We start from the raw sequence: 14,309 nt of genomic DNA on the forward strand, positions 1-14,309 counted from the left end.
CTGGGCGACAGAGCAAGACTCCGTCTCAAAAAAAAAAAAAAAAAAAAAAAAAGGCCGGGCGCGGTGGCTCAAGCCTGTAATCCCAGCACTTTGGGAGGCCGAGACGGGCGGATCACGAGGTCAGGAGATCGAGACCATCCTGGCTAACCCGGTGAAACCCCGTCTCTACTAAAAAATACAAAAATCTAGCCGGGCGAGGTGGCGGGCGCCTGTAGTCCCAGCTACTCGGGAGGCTGAGGCAGGAGAATGGCGTGAACCCGGGAGGCGGAGCTTGCAGTGAGCTGAGATCCGGCCACTGCACTCCAGCCTGGGCGACAGAGCGAAACTCCGCCTCAAAAAAAAAAAAAAAAAAAGCAAAGGTTGTTCAATGGAACTAAAAAGGAAAACCCAAGCCATACTATGGAGGAAACCCATCATAATACATATATCTGACAAAGTCCTGGTTGCCAGAATATAGAAAAACTCCTAAAATTAAATAACAAAAAGCCAAACAAATCAATAAAAACTGGGATAAAGACTTGAATCGGCCGGGCGCGGTGGCTCAAGCCTGTAATCCCAGCACTTTGGGAGGCCGAGACAGGCGGATCACAAGGTCAGGATATCGAGACCATCCTGGCTAACATGGTGAAACCCCGTCTCTACTACAAAATACAAAAAACTAGCCGGGCGAGGTGGCAGGCGCCTGTAGTCCCAGCTACTCGGGAGGCTGAGGCAGGAGAATGGCGTGAACCTAGGAAGCGGAGCTTGCAGTGAGCTGAGATCCGGCCACGGCACTCCAGCTTGGGCGACAGAGCGAGACTCCGTCTCAAAAACAAAACAAAACAAAAAAAAAGACTTGAATCAACCCTTTAATTAATTTATTTATTTTGAGATCGAGTTTTGCTCTTCTTGCCCAAACTGGAGTGCAATGGCACGATCTTGGCTCAGTGCAACCTGCACCTCCTGGGTTCAAGTGATTCTCCTGCCTCAGCCTCCCAAGTAGCTGGGATTACAGGTGTGCACCACCATGCCCAACTAATTTTTTGTATTTTTAGTAGAAATGGGGTTTCACCATGTTAGCCAGGCTGGTCTCAAACTCCTGACCTCAGGTGATCCACCCACCTTGACTTCCCAAAGTGCCGAGATTACAGTTGTGAACCATCGCTCCCAGCCAAATCAACCCTTTTAAAAAGAAGATATACAAATAAATGATTAGGCAGAAAAAGGTATTTAACATTATTAGTCATCACAGAAATACAAACTAAAACCAGAATAAGATACCACCTGAAGCTGGGCGTGGTGGCACACACCTGTAATCCCAACACTTTGGGAGGCCAACATGGGTGGATTATGAGGTCAGGAGTTCAAGACCAGCCTGGCCAAGATGATGAAACCCTGTCTCTACTAAAAATACAAAAATTAGCCAGGCATGGTGGCAAGCGCCTGTAATCCCAGCTACTCACGAGGCTGAGGCAGAGAATTGCTTGAACTCAGGAGGCAGAGGTTGCAGTGAGCCGAGATCATGCCACTGCACTTCAGCCTGGGTGACAGAGCGTGACCCCATCTCAAAAAAAAAAAAAAGGACTCACTGTCCTTTTCTCCACTGAATAGTCTTGACTATTCCAGGAAATCAATTGATTATACATGTCAGGGTTTATTTCTGGGCTGTTTGTTATATTCCATTGATTTTTAAATCTAGAGTTTGAAAGATTGGTGTTAATTTGTCTTTTTTTTTTTTTTTTTTGAGACTGCATCTTGCTCTGTCACCCAGGCTGGAGTGCAGTGGTGCGATCTCAGCTCACTGCAACCTCTGCCTCCCAGGCTCACGTCATTCTCCTGCCTCAGCCTCCCGAGTAGCTGGGACTACAGGCACCTGCCACCATGCCCGCCTAATTTTTTGTATATTTAGTAGAGACAGGATTTCACCGTGTTAGACAGGATGGTCTTCATCTCCTGACCTTGTGATCCACCCACCTCGGCCTCCCAAAGTGCTGGGATTACAGGCATGAGCCACCGCACTTGGCCGAGTCTGGGTCTTGCTCTTGTTACCGAGGCTGGAGTGCAATGGTGCAATCTCAGTTCACTACAACCTCTGCCTCCTAGGTTCAAGCAATTATCCTGCCTCAGCCTCCCTAGTAGCTGGGATTACAGACATGTGCCACCATGCCCGGCTAATTTTTCTATTTTTAGTAGCGGTGGGGTTTCCTCACGTTGGCCAGGCTGGCCTTGAACTCCTGACCTCATGATCCACCCACCTCGGCCTTCCAAAGTGGTTAATTTGTCTTTAAATGTGTGGTGGAATTCACCAGTGATGCCTTCTGGTCCTGGGCTTTCTTTGTTGGAAAAGAGCCTGAGGGACCTGTGGGACACTATTAGGCATAACAAACAACATGTCATAGGAGTCCCAAAGGAGAAGAGAAAGAGAAAAGAGGCAGGAAAAAAAAAAAAAATTGGAAGAAATAATGGCTGAAAACTCTGCAAATTTGATGAAAGATATGAATTTACAAACCCCCAAAGCTCAAGGAACTCCAGGCAAGATAACTCAGAAATCTACAACAAGAAATATTTCAGTTAAATTGTCAAAATCCAAAGACAAAGAGAGTTTTGAAAGCAGCAGGAGGCCAGGCACAGTGGCTCACGCCTGTAATCCCAGCATTTTGGGAGGCCAAGGTGGGCAGATCACCAGGTCAAGAGATCAAGACCATCCTGGCCAATGTGGTGAAACGTCATCTCAAATAAAAATATAAAAATTAACTGGGTGTGGCAGCACATGCCTGTAATTCTAACTACTTGGGAGGCTAAGGCAGGAGAATCACTTGAACTCGGGAGGCAGAGGTTGCAGTGAGCCAAGATCGTGCCACAGCACTCCAGCCTAGCAACAGAGTGAGACTCTGTCTCAAAAAACAAAAAAAAGCAAGAGAGAAGAAACTTTTCACATACAAGAAATCCTCAGTAAAAATAACAGCTGATTTCTCTACAGAAACCATGGGGTTCAGAAGACAGTGGTATGACATATTTTAAACTTTTAAAGGAAAAAAATCCTGCAATCAAGAACTCTATATCCAGCAAAATTATCTAGAAATTAAGATATTTCTTCTAGATAAAAGCTGAGAGAGTTCATTACCAGTAGTCCTGCCCTACAATAAATGCTAAAGGGAGTCCTTCAGGCTGAAATGAAAAGACACTAGATGTAACTCTAAGCCATTAGAAGAAATAAAGGCCACTGTTAAAGGTAACTAAAGCCAGTATTATTGTACTTTTGGTCCATCACATTTCCTTTTCTTTTCTATATGATTTAAAAGGCAAGTGCATATGTGTTAATGTGGATGTCTATGTTAATGGACACAATGTATAAAGACACAATCTGTCACAATAACAATATAAAGGGAGGGGGCAGAGATGTATATGAGCAGTGTGTTTGTGTGTGTTGAAACTAAGTTGGTATTATTCAAATTTAGTTGTTATAAGTTTAAGATGTTAATTACTATACAGTTGCCTTTTAAACTTTGTGTGTCAGTATGTCAGTTTCCTATTGCTGCTGTAACAATCTGTTACATACTTAGCGGCTTAAAACAACATACATCTACTGTCTTATAGCCAAGATCTGAAATGCATTTTGCTGGGCTAAAATCAAGGTGTCTTCACCTTGCTGGGCTGTGTTCTTTCTGAAGACAGTAGAGGAGAATGAATTCTTTCCCTTTTTCAGCTTTTAGAAGACACCTGCATTCCTTGGCTCGTGACCCTTTCCTCCATCTTCAAGGCCAGCAGCAGATCACTTTCGAATCTCTCTCTCTCTCTCTCTCTCTCTCTGACATGTGCTTCTATCATATCTCGATTTCTCACTCCTGCCTTCTTCTTCTAAGGACTCTTGTGGCTACATTGAGCCCATCCAGATAATCTGGACTAATCTCCCCATCTCAGAATTCTTGACTTAATCACATCTGTGGAGCCCATTTTCTTTTTCTTTTCTTTTCTTTTTTTTTTTTTTTTTTTTTTGAGATGAAGTCTCGCTCTGTCACCCAGGCTGCAACGCAATGGTGCAATCTCAGCTCACTGCATCCTCTGCCTCCCAGGCTCAAGCGATTCTCCTACCTCAGCCTTCTCAGTAGCTGGGATTACAGATATGCAACACCACGCCTGGCTAATTTTTTTTTTTTTTTTTTTTTTTTTTTTTTGTATTTTTAGTAGAAACAGGGTTTCACCATGTTGGCCAGGCTGGTCTCAAACTCCTGATCTCAGGCGATCCACCTGCCTCAGCCTCCCAAAGTGCTGGGATTACAGATGTGAGCCACTGTGCCTGGCTTTTTTTTTTTTTTTTCTTTTTGAAACAGCCTCTCACCTCTCACTCTGTTACCCAGGCTGGAGTGCAGTGGCAGGATCTCAGCTCATTGCAATCTCTGCCTCCCAGGCTCAAGTTATCATCCTGCCTCAGCCTCCCAAGTAGCTGGGACCACAGGCACAGGCCAATGCCTGGCTAATTTTTTTTTTTTTTTTTTTTTTTTTTAAAGATGGGGTTTTACCATGTTGCCCAGGTCTCAAACTCCTGAGTTCAAATAATCCTCCTGCCTTCATCTTTCAAAGTGCTGAGTGAGATTATAGGTGTGAGCCACCGCACCCAGCCTGTAAAAAGTTTTTAAGTGTATATTCTAGATCCTAGGCCCTTATTAGTTATATGACTTGCAAATATTTTCTCCTACTCTGTGGATTGTCTTTTCTCTTTATTGATAGTGTTTTTTGATACACAAAAGTTTTAAATTTTGATGAAATCTAATTTATCTTTTTTTCATTTGTTACTTATGCTTTTGCTATTATATTTTTTTAATTATTGTCTAGGATTTACACCTACATTTCTTTCTAATATTTCATAGCTTTGGTTCTTACATTTAGATCTTTGGTCCATTATGAGTAAATTTTTGTATATGGTATGAGGTATGGGTCTACATTTATTCTTTTTCATATAGATATTAAGTTGTCTCAGCACTATTTGTTGAAAAGAGTATTCTTTCCACATTGAATGGTCATGGCACCCTTGTAAAAAATCTATTTACCACAGATATATGGGATTGTTTCTAGACTCCCAATTCTATTCCATTGTTCCATATGTCTGTTGTTATGCCAGTACCACAATGTCTTGATGACTGTAGCTTTCTAGGAAGTTTTGAAATTAGGAAATATGAGTCCTCCAACTCTGTTCTTCTTTTTAAGATTGTTTTGGCTATTCTGAGTCCTTTGCATTTCTATATGAATTTCTAGGATCAGCTTGCTTATTTCTGCAAAAAAAAATATAAGGTATTAGAATTTTAATAGGGATTGCATTGAATCTCTAGATTGCTTTGTGTTTATTTTTATTTTTTTGAGATGGAGTCTTGCTCTGTTGCCTAGGCTGGACCACAAAGGCTCAATCTCAGCTCACTGCAACCTCAGCCTCCTCGGTTCAAGTGATTTTCCTGCGTCAGCCTCCTGAGTAGCTGGGATTACAGGTGCGTGCCACCATGCCCAGCTAATTTTTTTGTATTTTTAGTAGAGATGGAGTTTCACCATGTTGGCCAGGCTGATCTTGAACTCCTGACCTCAGGTGATCCACCCACTTCGGCCTCCCAAAGTGCTGGGATTACAGGCATGAGCCACTGCACCCGTCCTCTAGATTACTTTGGATAGTAATGTCGTATTAACAAAATTAAATGTTCCAATCTATGAACACAAAAAGTACTTCCGTTTATTTAGGTCTTCTTTAATTCCTTTCAGCCATGTTTTACGGTTTTCAGTGTACTTGCCTTTCTTACACTTCCTTGGTTAAATTTATTTCTAAATGTTTTGTCTTTTGTGATACTAATGTAAATGGAATTTATTTTTGTTATTTCATTTTTGGGTTGTTCATTGTTAGTGTAAAGAAATACAACTCCTATTTGTATATTTATCTTATATCCTGACATTTTCCTAGGCTCATTTATTAGCTTTAATAGCTTTTTGTGGATTCTTTTTATTTATTTATTTATTTATTTATTTATTATTTTTTTTATTTTTTTATTTTTTTTTGAGACGGAGTCTTGCTCTGTCGCCCGGGCTGGAGTGCAGTGGCCGGATCTCAGCTCACTGCAAGCTCCGCCTCCCGGGTTTATGCCATTCTCCTGCCTCAGCCTCCCGAGTAGCTGGGACTACAGGCGCCCGCCACTTCGCCCGGCTAGTTTTTTTTGTGTTTTTAGTAGAGACGGGGTTTCACCGTGTTAGCCAGGATGGTCTCGATCTCCTGACCTCGTGATCCGCCCATCTCGGCCTCCCAAAGTTTGTGGATTCTTTAATGCTTTCTATATATAAGTTTATGTGATCTGCCAAGAGGCAATAGCTTTACATCTTTCTTTCAGTCTGGATGGCTTTTTTTCTTCTGGCTAATTTCCCTGGCTACAACTTCCAGTAAAATATTGAATAAAGTGGCAAGAGCAGACATCCTTGTCTTGTTCCTGATTTTTTTGTGGGGGAAGCTTTCAGTTTCACCGTTAGGTGGGATGCTATCTGTGTTTTTTTTTCATAGATGCCTTTTATCATGCTGAGGAAGTTCCTTTCCATTCCTAGTTTGCTGAGTGTTTTTATCATGAAAGTGTGTTGTATTTTGTCAAATGCTTTTCTGTGTCTACTGAGATTTTCATGTGATTTTGGCCCTTCTTTCTGTTAATATGCTATATTACTGCAGTGCAATTTGACTCTAACAATGGGCTGGGTGTGGTGGCTCATGCATGTAATCCCTGCTCTTAGGGTGACAGAGGTGGAAGGATAGCTTGAGCCCAGGAGTTCAAGACTTGCCTGGGCAATATAGTGAGACCCCATTCTCCAAAAAAAAAAAAAAAAAAAAAAAAGTGTGACTTTAACAATAGAGTTAGCATAGGCTTCACATATTAGAGGTATAGTCCCCCACAAGATTGCCTCCACTTTAGAACCCACAAGCTTGGAAGTTCCCAGACAAACAAAGCGCTTCTGACAAACTGGCTGCAAACGTGGAGATCCCACTAATCTCTCAGGTTTGTTAATTCACTAGAATGACTGACAGAACTCAGGAAAGTACTACACTTACGATTATAGTTCTATTCTAGGGGATACAATTCAAGACAGGTCAAAAAAATAGCCACATAGGTGGGGTCTAGGAGAGTCCCAAATGCAAAGCTTCTGTGTCCTCAGGACGTAGCAACCTCCTAGCATATTGGCGTCTATTGGGGTAGCTCACCTAAGCTTTGAGTATCCAGTTTTTGTTGGGGTTTTGTTACACAAGCATGAATGATTGAAGCATTAGCCACATCATTGAACTGCATCTCCAGCATTCTCTCCACAACCTAGGAAATTGGGAGGCAGGCTGACATCACATAACTCAAAGCCCCAACCTTCTAATCACATGGCTGGTCTTTCTAGTGTGACCATCCCGCATCCTGAGTCTCCTTAGCATAAACTCAGGTATGACGATGGGGGGGTAGAGATCCACTAAGAGTAACAAAGATACTCCTATTACTCCAGAAATTCTAAGCATTTAGAGGCTTCTTTCCAGGAACCAGGGACAAAGGCCAACCAGTTCTTTATCATAAAACAGTGAAACAAACTGAAACACTGGTTTTTCATGTATTCAGCCTCCCTTGCATTCCTGAGATAAATCCCACTTGGTTGTGATGAATAACCCTTTAACATGCTGCTGTATTTCCTTCTTAACATCATAAGTTTATTTACATGGTTCGTATGTAAAAGTCTTTGTCCATCCCTCTCCCTGAAGGTCATAAGTTTCTTGTGTAAGTTTTTATGTACATGTATACACACAAGCAAAATGTTCGCTGACCAGGGTCAGCCTTTTGTCAGGAGCCCTGCATCTCCCTGCGCCCCCTGTCATTACAGTTGAAGGGCCTGTCGTGCCAGAAGTGCCCTGAAGAAGTCAAGCAGATGCTGCACATCATCGGCCTGGAGGACAAGTGGAACTCACGGAGCCGCTTCCTGAGCTGGGGCATGAGGCGCAAGCTCTCCATCGGCATCGCCCTCATCGCAGGCTCCAAGGTGCGGCGGTGGGACGGGAGGCAGTGGGCTCCCCTCCTGCTCGACCTGGGCTGGCCCTTCCGCCATGGCCCAGGCACCTTGGCCCTTGACTCCCCAGAGAAGGCCATCACCATCTTTGGAGTACTCGAGCTGACTGTGTGAACCCCTTGATGGGGCCTACCACAAGGCCAGCCTGGGGTGTGGCTCTACCAGCGTCATGAGGCTGTCTCTGCCTCCAGGTGCTGATTCTGGACGAGCCCACCTCGGGCATGGACGCCATCTCTAGGAGGGCCATCTGGGACCTTCTGCAACAGCAGAAAAGTAACCGCACCATTGTGCTGACCACCCACTTCATGGACGAGGCTGACCTGCTGGGAGACCGCATCCCCATCATGGCCGAGGGGGAGCTGCAGTGCTGCGGGTCCTCACTGTTCCTCAAGCAGAAATATGGTGAGTGATGGGGCCAGTCCGCAACGGGGTCGGTGTCCTGGCTGCTGTGCTGAGGGAATGGCTGCTACCCGCATGAAGGGCCCTGAGATCAGGCAGGGTTGGCCTTTTCTAGATCTCCTGTCTGTTGCCTCTGGTTGGAGAGCCCAGCCGGGCAGGGGGGCTTGTGAGAGGGAAGAGGCATGAGATATCTCTTGGAGTCAGAAGGCCCATGTTTGAGTTACAATCTGCCAATTTACTGTATTGTCATCTAGGTGGTCATGTTCGTTTCTCCTTTCTTAGCCTTTGTTTTCTGATCTATAAAATGAAGATTAAGATACTACGTTCCTCAAAGAGTGAGACACTGTGTGTGAAAGCATCCTACAAGTGTTAGTTTCATTTCTACAGCTGACTGCAGCCCTTGTCAGCACCCCTCTGTGCTTGTCCCCTGCTGTCCTTCTGCACCCCTGCTCCCTGGCTCCTCCATGTCTCTGCTGTTCCTTTTCACTGTTCCTTCCTCTGACTGTCTTCACTTTTCTTTCTCTGCTCACTGAATTAGTGATCTCATCCAGTCCCCTGGCTTTAAATATTCATACCTTCTCTGTGTGGAAAATCATGTGTGTCTCTAGCTTGGACCCTCTCTCCTGAACCCCAGGTCTATACATCTGACTGCCTCTCCCACACCTCAATGTAGGTGTTGAATGGATCTCTGAGACTTTTGAGAAACCTGTGCAGCACTGAGCTCCAACGCTCTCCATCAAACCTGCTCCTCCCGCAGATTTTGTCTTCTTAGTAAAAGCAACTTCGTTCTTCCAAGTGTTTAACTGAAACCTTGCAGGCTCCCTGACACCTCTTTTGCTCAAAGCTCATATTTGATACATCTGCAGACTTTTTTGGTCTTATCTACAAAATATATCCAGGTTCCGTCTCTGTCCCCACCTCTGATCACTGTCTAGCACTGCTTTCTGGTGCAGACCACTATCTCCTCCCACCTGGATTACTGCAGATGCCTACTAACCCATCTTGCTGCTCTCAATCCAGGTGTCAAAATGGGCATATTACAGTGCATGTCATTCTGTTGCTTGGAACCTCCAGTGGCTTCTCTGTTCACTCAGAGGAAAAGCCAAAGTCCTTGGAGTAGCCTCTAGGGCCTCACATTTTCTGACCCTGTTACCCCAACCTCATTTCCTAACACTCTTCCACGTCCTTTCTCTGCTTCTGCTGCCCAGGGCCCCATGCTGATCCAGCACTCCAGGCACACTCGTTCCTCCAGGCCAGGTGTCGCTGTGCCTTCTGAGATGTCCCATTCTCAATGAGGCCTTTCTTTGTCACCTTGTTTAAAATCACATCCCCAACACTCCTATCCCCTCCTATGTTTACTTTTCTCTTTAGCATGTATCACTAATACTCTATCCATTTTACATATTTATCTTGTTTATTGTTTGTCTCCCACCCCGTTAGTGAAAGCCCCATGAAAATAGGAATTTTTGACTGTTTGGTCCACTGCTATATCCTCAGTACCTAGGACAGTGAGTGCCTGTCACATCCTAGGGCCTCAGAAAATGTTTACTGAATGAGTACATCAACGAACAATAGTAACAAGTGTCGCTAAGTGCTGAAAGAATTTGGAATGCCACAAGGTATGTGTCTTGTCTTTGTTCTTTACCTTAATATTTAAGGCCTCTGGCTACTGAGTTTTCACTTCCCAAAAATAGTTATGACTTAAAGGGAGTGTCACCCTCAAAGCAGCCCTCTGTCCTGGTGCCTAACCTTGCTACATTTGCCATAATCACCTACCAGTTATAGAGTGGAAGGGAAGACTCTCAAGAACAGCACTACAGAGCTTCCTAGCGAGTTCACTGTGGTTTAAATTTGGCCCCACAGGTCTCTCCAACTTCTCTTTCCCATGGAACTGTCCCACTCTAAGCCACAGAAAACTAAATGTGGCTGAAGAAAAGTATAAAAAGTGAAATTGTTTCATGATCTTTCAAATGGTGTTTCAGGTGCAGGATATTATATAACTTCACTGAAAAAACCTAATTGTAATACGGAGAACATCTCTCATCTGACTTATCATCACATACCAAACGCAATTTTGGCATCCAGCTTTGGAAAGAAATTGACATTCATACTTCCTAAAGACAGCGTGCAGAGGTATGGCCCTGGGTGCTACAGGGGTGCTGCATGTGCCTGCGCGGAGTACGGAGTCTTCCCCTCCACACGGGAGCAAGGGCACTACGTGCTGCAGGGGCTTAGACCCTGGGCCTTTGGCACTACCTGAAAAGAGATCCTAGCCAGGGGGCATGTTCAAATACAGGATTTGGATAGGTCTTCCCTCGTTCAAGCCTTGAGCGTTCTCAATTGCCTTCAGGTTAATGTCAAATTCTGTAATATGGCTTAATGGGAACCCTTGATTTTGTTACCTCTAATTACCTACACCCAACTTACTAAGCTCAGGTCAAGATTTGACTTGAGGTGGGTGGATCGTTTGAGCTCAACAGTTCAAGACCAGACTAGGCAATGTGATGAAACCCCATCTTTACAAAAAACCACAAATATTACACAGGCATAGTGGCACACATTTGTAGTCCCAACTACTCAGGAGGCTAAGGTGAGAAGATAGCTTGAGCCTGGGAGGCAGAGGTTGCAGTAAGCCAAGATCATTCCTGGGTGACAAAAGTGAGACCCTGTCTCAGAGATAAAAGAACAAAAGATTTGACTTGATTTTCCTTTAAATTATTTCAGACCTCGACCAGGTTCCCAACACTTCCTTCTCTCCACCTCAGTCCCCATGTCACTCTCAAACCTGAATCTTACCTTATACTTCATTGAGAAAATAAAAACCATCAGACCATCCCTATCACAAACCTATAAACCTGCTGGCTTTTACACTTTTTTATTCTTTCTTCCATCTCGTTATGGATCAGAACTTGTTTCTCTTTCTATCACAGTCCTGTCCTTTAGCACCAGCTCAAGACCTCATCCACCCCATCTCCTCAAGAGCCCCCCTATTTGATTGTCCTCTCTCATCTCCATCATCATTTTTCCCCTGTCCTAGATCATTTCCCATAACATACTCACATACCCTGGAGAAACTACTGGGCCCATCTTCCTTTCCAGCTGCCTCTCCAAGTCTCTGCCACCCTTCACAGCCAAGCTTCATAGTGAGTGGTCTACACATGTTGCCCCCTTGTTCTTACCTCTCCTGCATTCTCATTCTACTTCCAAGTGGCTTCAGCCCATACCCTTCCATCCAAACCACTCTTTCAAGGTAACCATCAGCTATCATCATCAGGTAAGATGTCACTTAAGGCTTTAGGGACTTTCTATTTCTTTCTTTCTTTTTTTTTTTTTTTTTGAGGTGGAGTCTCGCTCTGTCGCCCAGGCTAGAGTGCAGTGGCGCAATCTCGGCTCACTGCAAGCTCCACCTCCTGGATTCACACCATTCTCCTGCCTCAGCCTCCCAAGTAGCTGGGACTACAGGTGCCCGCCACCACGCTCAGCTAATTTTTTGTATTTTTAGTAGAGATGGGGTTTCACCGTGTTAGCCAGGATGGTCTCGATCTCCTGACCTTGTGATCTGCCCACCTCGTTCTCCCATAATGCTGGGATTATAGGCGTGAGCCTCTGAGCCCGGCCTACTTTCTATTTCTTTAAAAACAAAAAAATGGCTCGGTGTGGTGGCTCATGCCTGTAATCCTAGCACTTTCAGAGGCTGAGGCTAGTGGATCACCTGAGGTCAAGAGTTCAAGACCAGCCTGGCCAACATGGTGAAACCTCATCTCTACTAAAAATACAAAAATTAGCCACGCATGGTGGCAGGCATCTGTAATCCCAGCTACTTGGGAGGCTGAGGCAGGAGAATCGCTTGAACCCAGGAGGTGGAGGTTGCAGTGAGCCGAGATCGTGCCATGGCACTCCAGCCTGGGCTTCAGAGAGAGACCCTGTCTGAAAAAGAAAATTAAAAAATAAAAAACAAACAAAAGTTATTAGGTAATATTTTATACCTGTAAATAAATATACATTTCATATATGTAATTATGAAGTATATATAACAGAATGAGCACTAGTGAACCCTCTATGCAACCTTATGCAACCTAAGAATTAAGACATAGCAATAACTTTTTACCCTAACCATACTCAACCCCACAACATCAGTTAGGTAGTTAACCATTTCTTTGTTCTTGAAACACTCTTCTCTCTTGGCTTCCTTGGCAAAATTTACTCCCTGGGGATTTTACTCCTACCTGTCTGGCCATTCCCAAGTGGCAGTGGGAAAGAATGGGAGACAAGCAGGTTTGGGAGAGGTGGTTATGAAAAGGTCAGTTAGGAATTCTTTACATTTGAAAGGCCCCTGAGCCCACCCCAGTGGAGACATCAAGAAGGCAGTTGGATGTGAATGAAACTGGGCATTGAGGCCTGGAAATGCACGGGAGTCATCTGCTTGTGGAAGTATTTAAAGTCGTGGGAAGGGATATGGTCATGTAGGAAGAAAACACAGAGAAAGAAGCAAGGGAGCTTACAAACAGTTCCTGAAGCACTCCTAAAATTCGAGGTTCCTCAGACAGGGACTTTGCAAAGAAGCCTGGAGAAAAGATGCCTCATAAAGATGAATGGAGAATAAGCACAAAGATGTAAAATTGGAATTCAGAATTGAGGGGAAAAAACCCATAGATACAAAAGAATTAGAAGACAATATTTTGTATAGTTTTAAACTAATATATTAGAAAACCTGAATACAATGGTAAATTGTCTAGAAAAATAACTTTATTAAAATTGACTCAATAAATACCAAAAAGTTTTTATAAACCTGATCACTTTTATCAAATATTTAAAGAAAATATAATTTTGATTTTATTCAAATTCTTCCAGAGAACAGAGAACATTAAAAAAATACAGGCTGGGATTAGTGGCTCGTGCTTGTAATCCCAGCACTTTGTGGGTCTGAGGTAGGAGGATCACTTGAGCCCTGGAGTTTGAGAACAGCTTGGGCAACACAGGAAGACCTTGTCTCGACAGGAAAAAAAAAAAAAAAAAAGAAAGAGCGAGCCAGGCTTGGTGGTGCACATCTGTAGTTCCAGCTTCTCGGGAGGCTAAGGCAGAAAGAATGCTTGAGCCTGGGAAGTCAAGGCCACAATGAGCCGTGATCATGCCACAGTACTCCAGCCTGGGCAAAAGAGTGAGACCCTGTCTCAAAAACAAACAAACAAACAAAATCTGCCTGCTCCTTTTTACTAATATGGGTTAATACAGTCTAGCAGATCGCTGAAAGAATACTGCACCATGTAGTTCATTGAAAGACTGCTATACCATATTGAAAGGATTGTTTGATATGATCATTAATCAATATAATTTTCCATAATATGTCAAAAAGAAATCACCATGTCTTCATCCACATATAATAATTTACTTAGGAATGCAAGTAAGAGCATGGCCAGCCAGGAGAGACCTGAGTCCTTAACCCCACCTCCCTTCAGAGAGCACAGTGCTGCATTGGCAGCGCCGCAAGTCTGGTGCAGCCAGGGCAGCTTTCTCTGTGAGGCCTGTCAGGTAAAACCTTGTAATTACCTATAGTCGGGCCTGAAAAATCATACACGGGTTTTTAACCAGGAGCCAGACTCCTCAACACACAAACAAAATCTCGTTAAAAACAAAAGTCACTTCTGCTTCCAGTCGTGATGGAGTAACTGATAAAGAGCATACCCTCCCACTAAAACTGGACAAAAATATATGAAGCCATTTCAGATATTAAGCATTAGGAAGTCCAGGACCATGACTGATTCTTGAGAGAAGAGAAACGCCAAAGAGAGACCTGTATTTGTCCCAACTCTTTGGCTTGGGCACTTTCTAGAACATGACCCAGGAAAGTAAAAACAAATCGGAGTGTAGCAGTGGGCCGG

The 14,309-nt window shown here is 43.9% G+C and overlaps 1 protein-coding gene across 5 annotated transcripts in view; it reads left to right on the plus strand.

Annotated features, from left to right (window-relative positions):
* LOC103226794 (phospholipid-transporting ATPase ABCA3-like) overlaps positions 1 to 14,309 on the plus strand; it is a 58,369-nt gene that overhangs the window by 28,590 nt on the left and 15,470 nt on the right. The window contains exons 1-6 of one of the 5 annotated variants that reach the window (XM_073015048.1): positions 1,766 to 3,211; positions 5,362 to 5,459; positions 7,849 to 8,004; positions 8,223 to 8,433; positions 9,961 to 10,049; positions 10,413 to 10,563. In XM_073015048.1, the coding sequence (XP_072871149.1) occupies positions 7,894 to 8,004; positions 8,223 to 8,433; positions 9,961 to 9,986 (348 nt within the window). In that variant the 5' untranslated portion in view covers positions 1,766 to 3,211; positions 5,362 to 5,459; positions 7,849 to 7,893 and the 3' untranslated portion in view covers positions 9,987 to 10,049; positions 10,413 to 10,563. Of the gene's footprint in view, positions 1 to 1,765; positions 3,212 to 4,205; positions 5,460 to 7,848; positions 8,005 to 8,222; positions 8,434 to 9,870; positions 10,050 to 10,412; positions 10,564 to 14,309 lie in introns of those variants that run through there. The other 4 variants (XM_073015046.1, XM_073015047.1, XM_073015044.1 and 1 more) reach the window with 4 other exon arrangements.

Source organism: Chlorocebus sabaeus, chromosome 5, assembly GCF_047675955.1.
Source record: "Chlorocebus sabaeus isolate Y175 chromosome 5, mChlSab1.0.hap1, whole genome shotgun sequence".
NCBI lineage: Eukaryota > Metazoa > Chordata > Mammalia > Primates > Cercopithecidae > Chlorocebus > Chlorocebus sabaeus.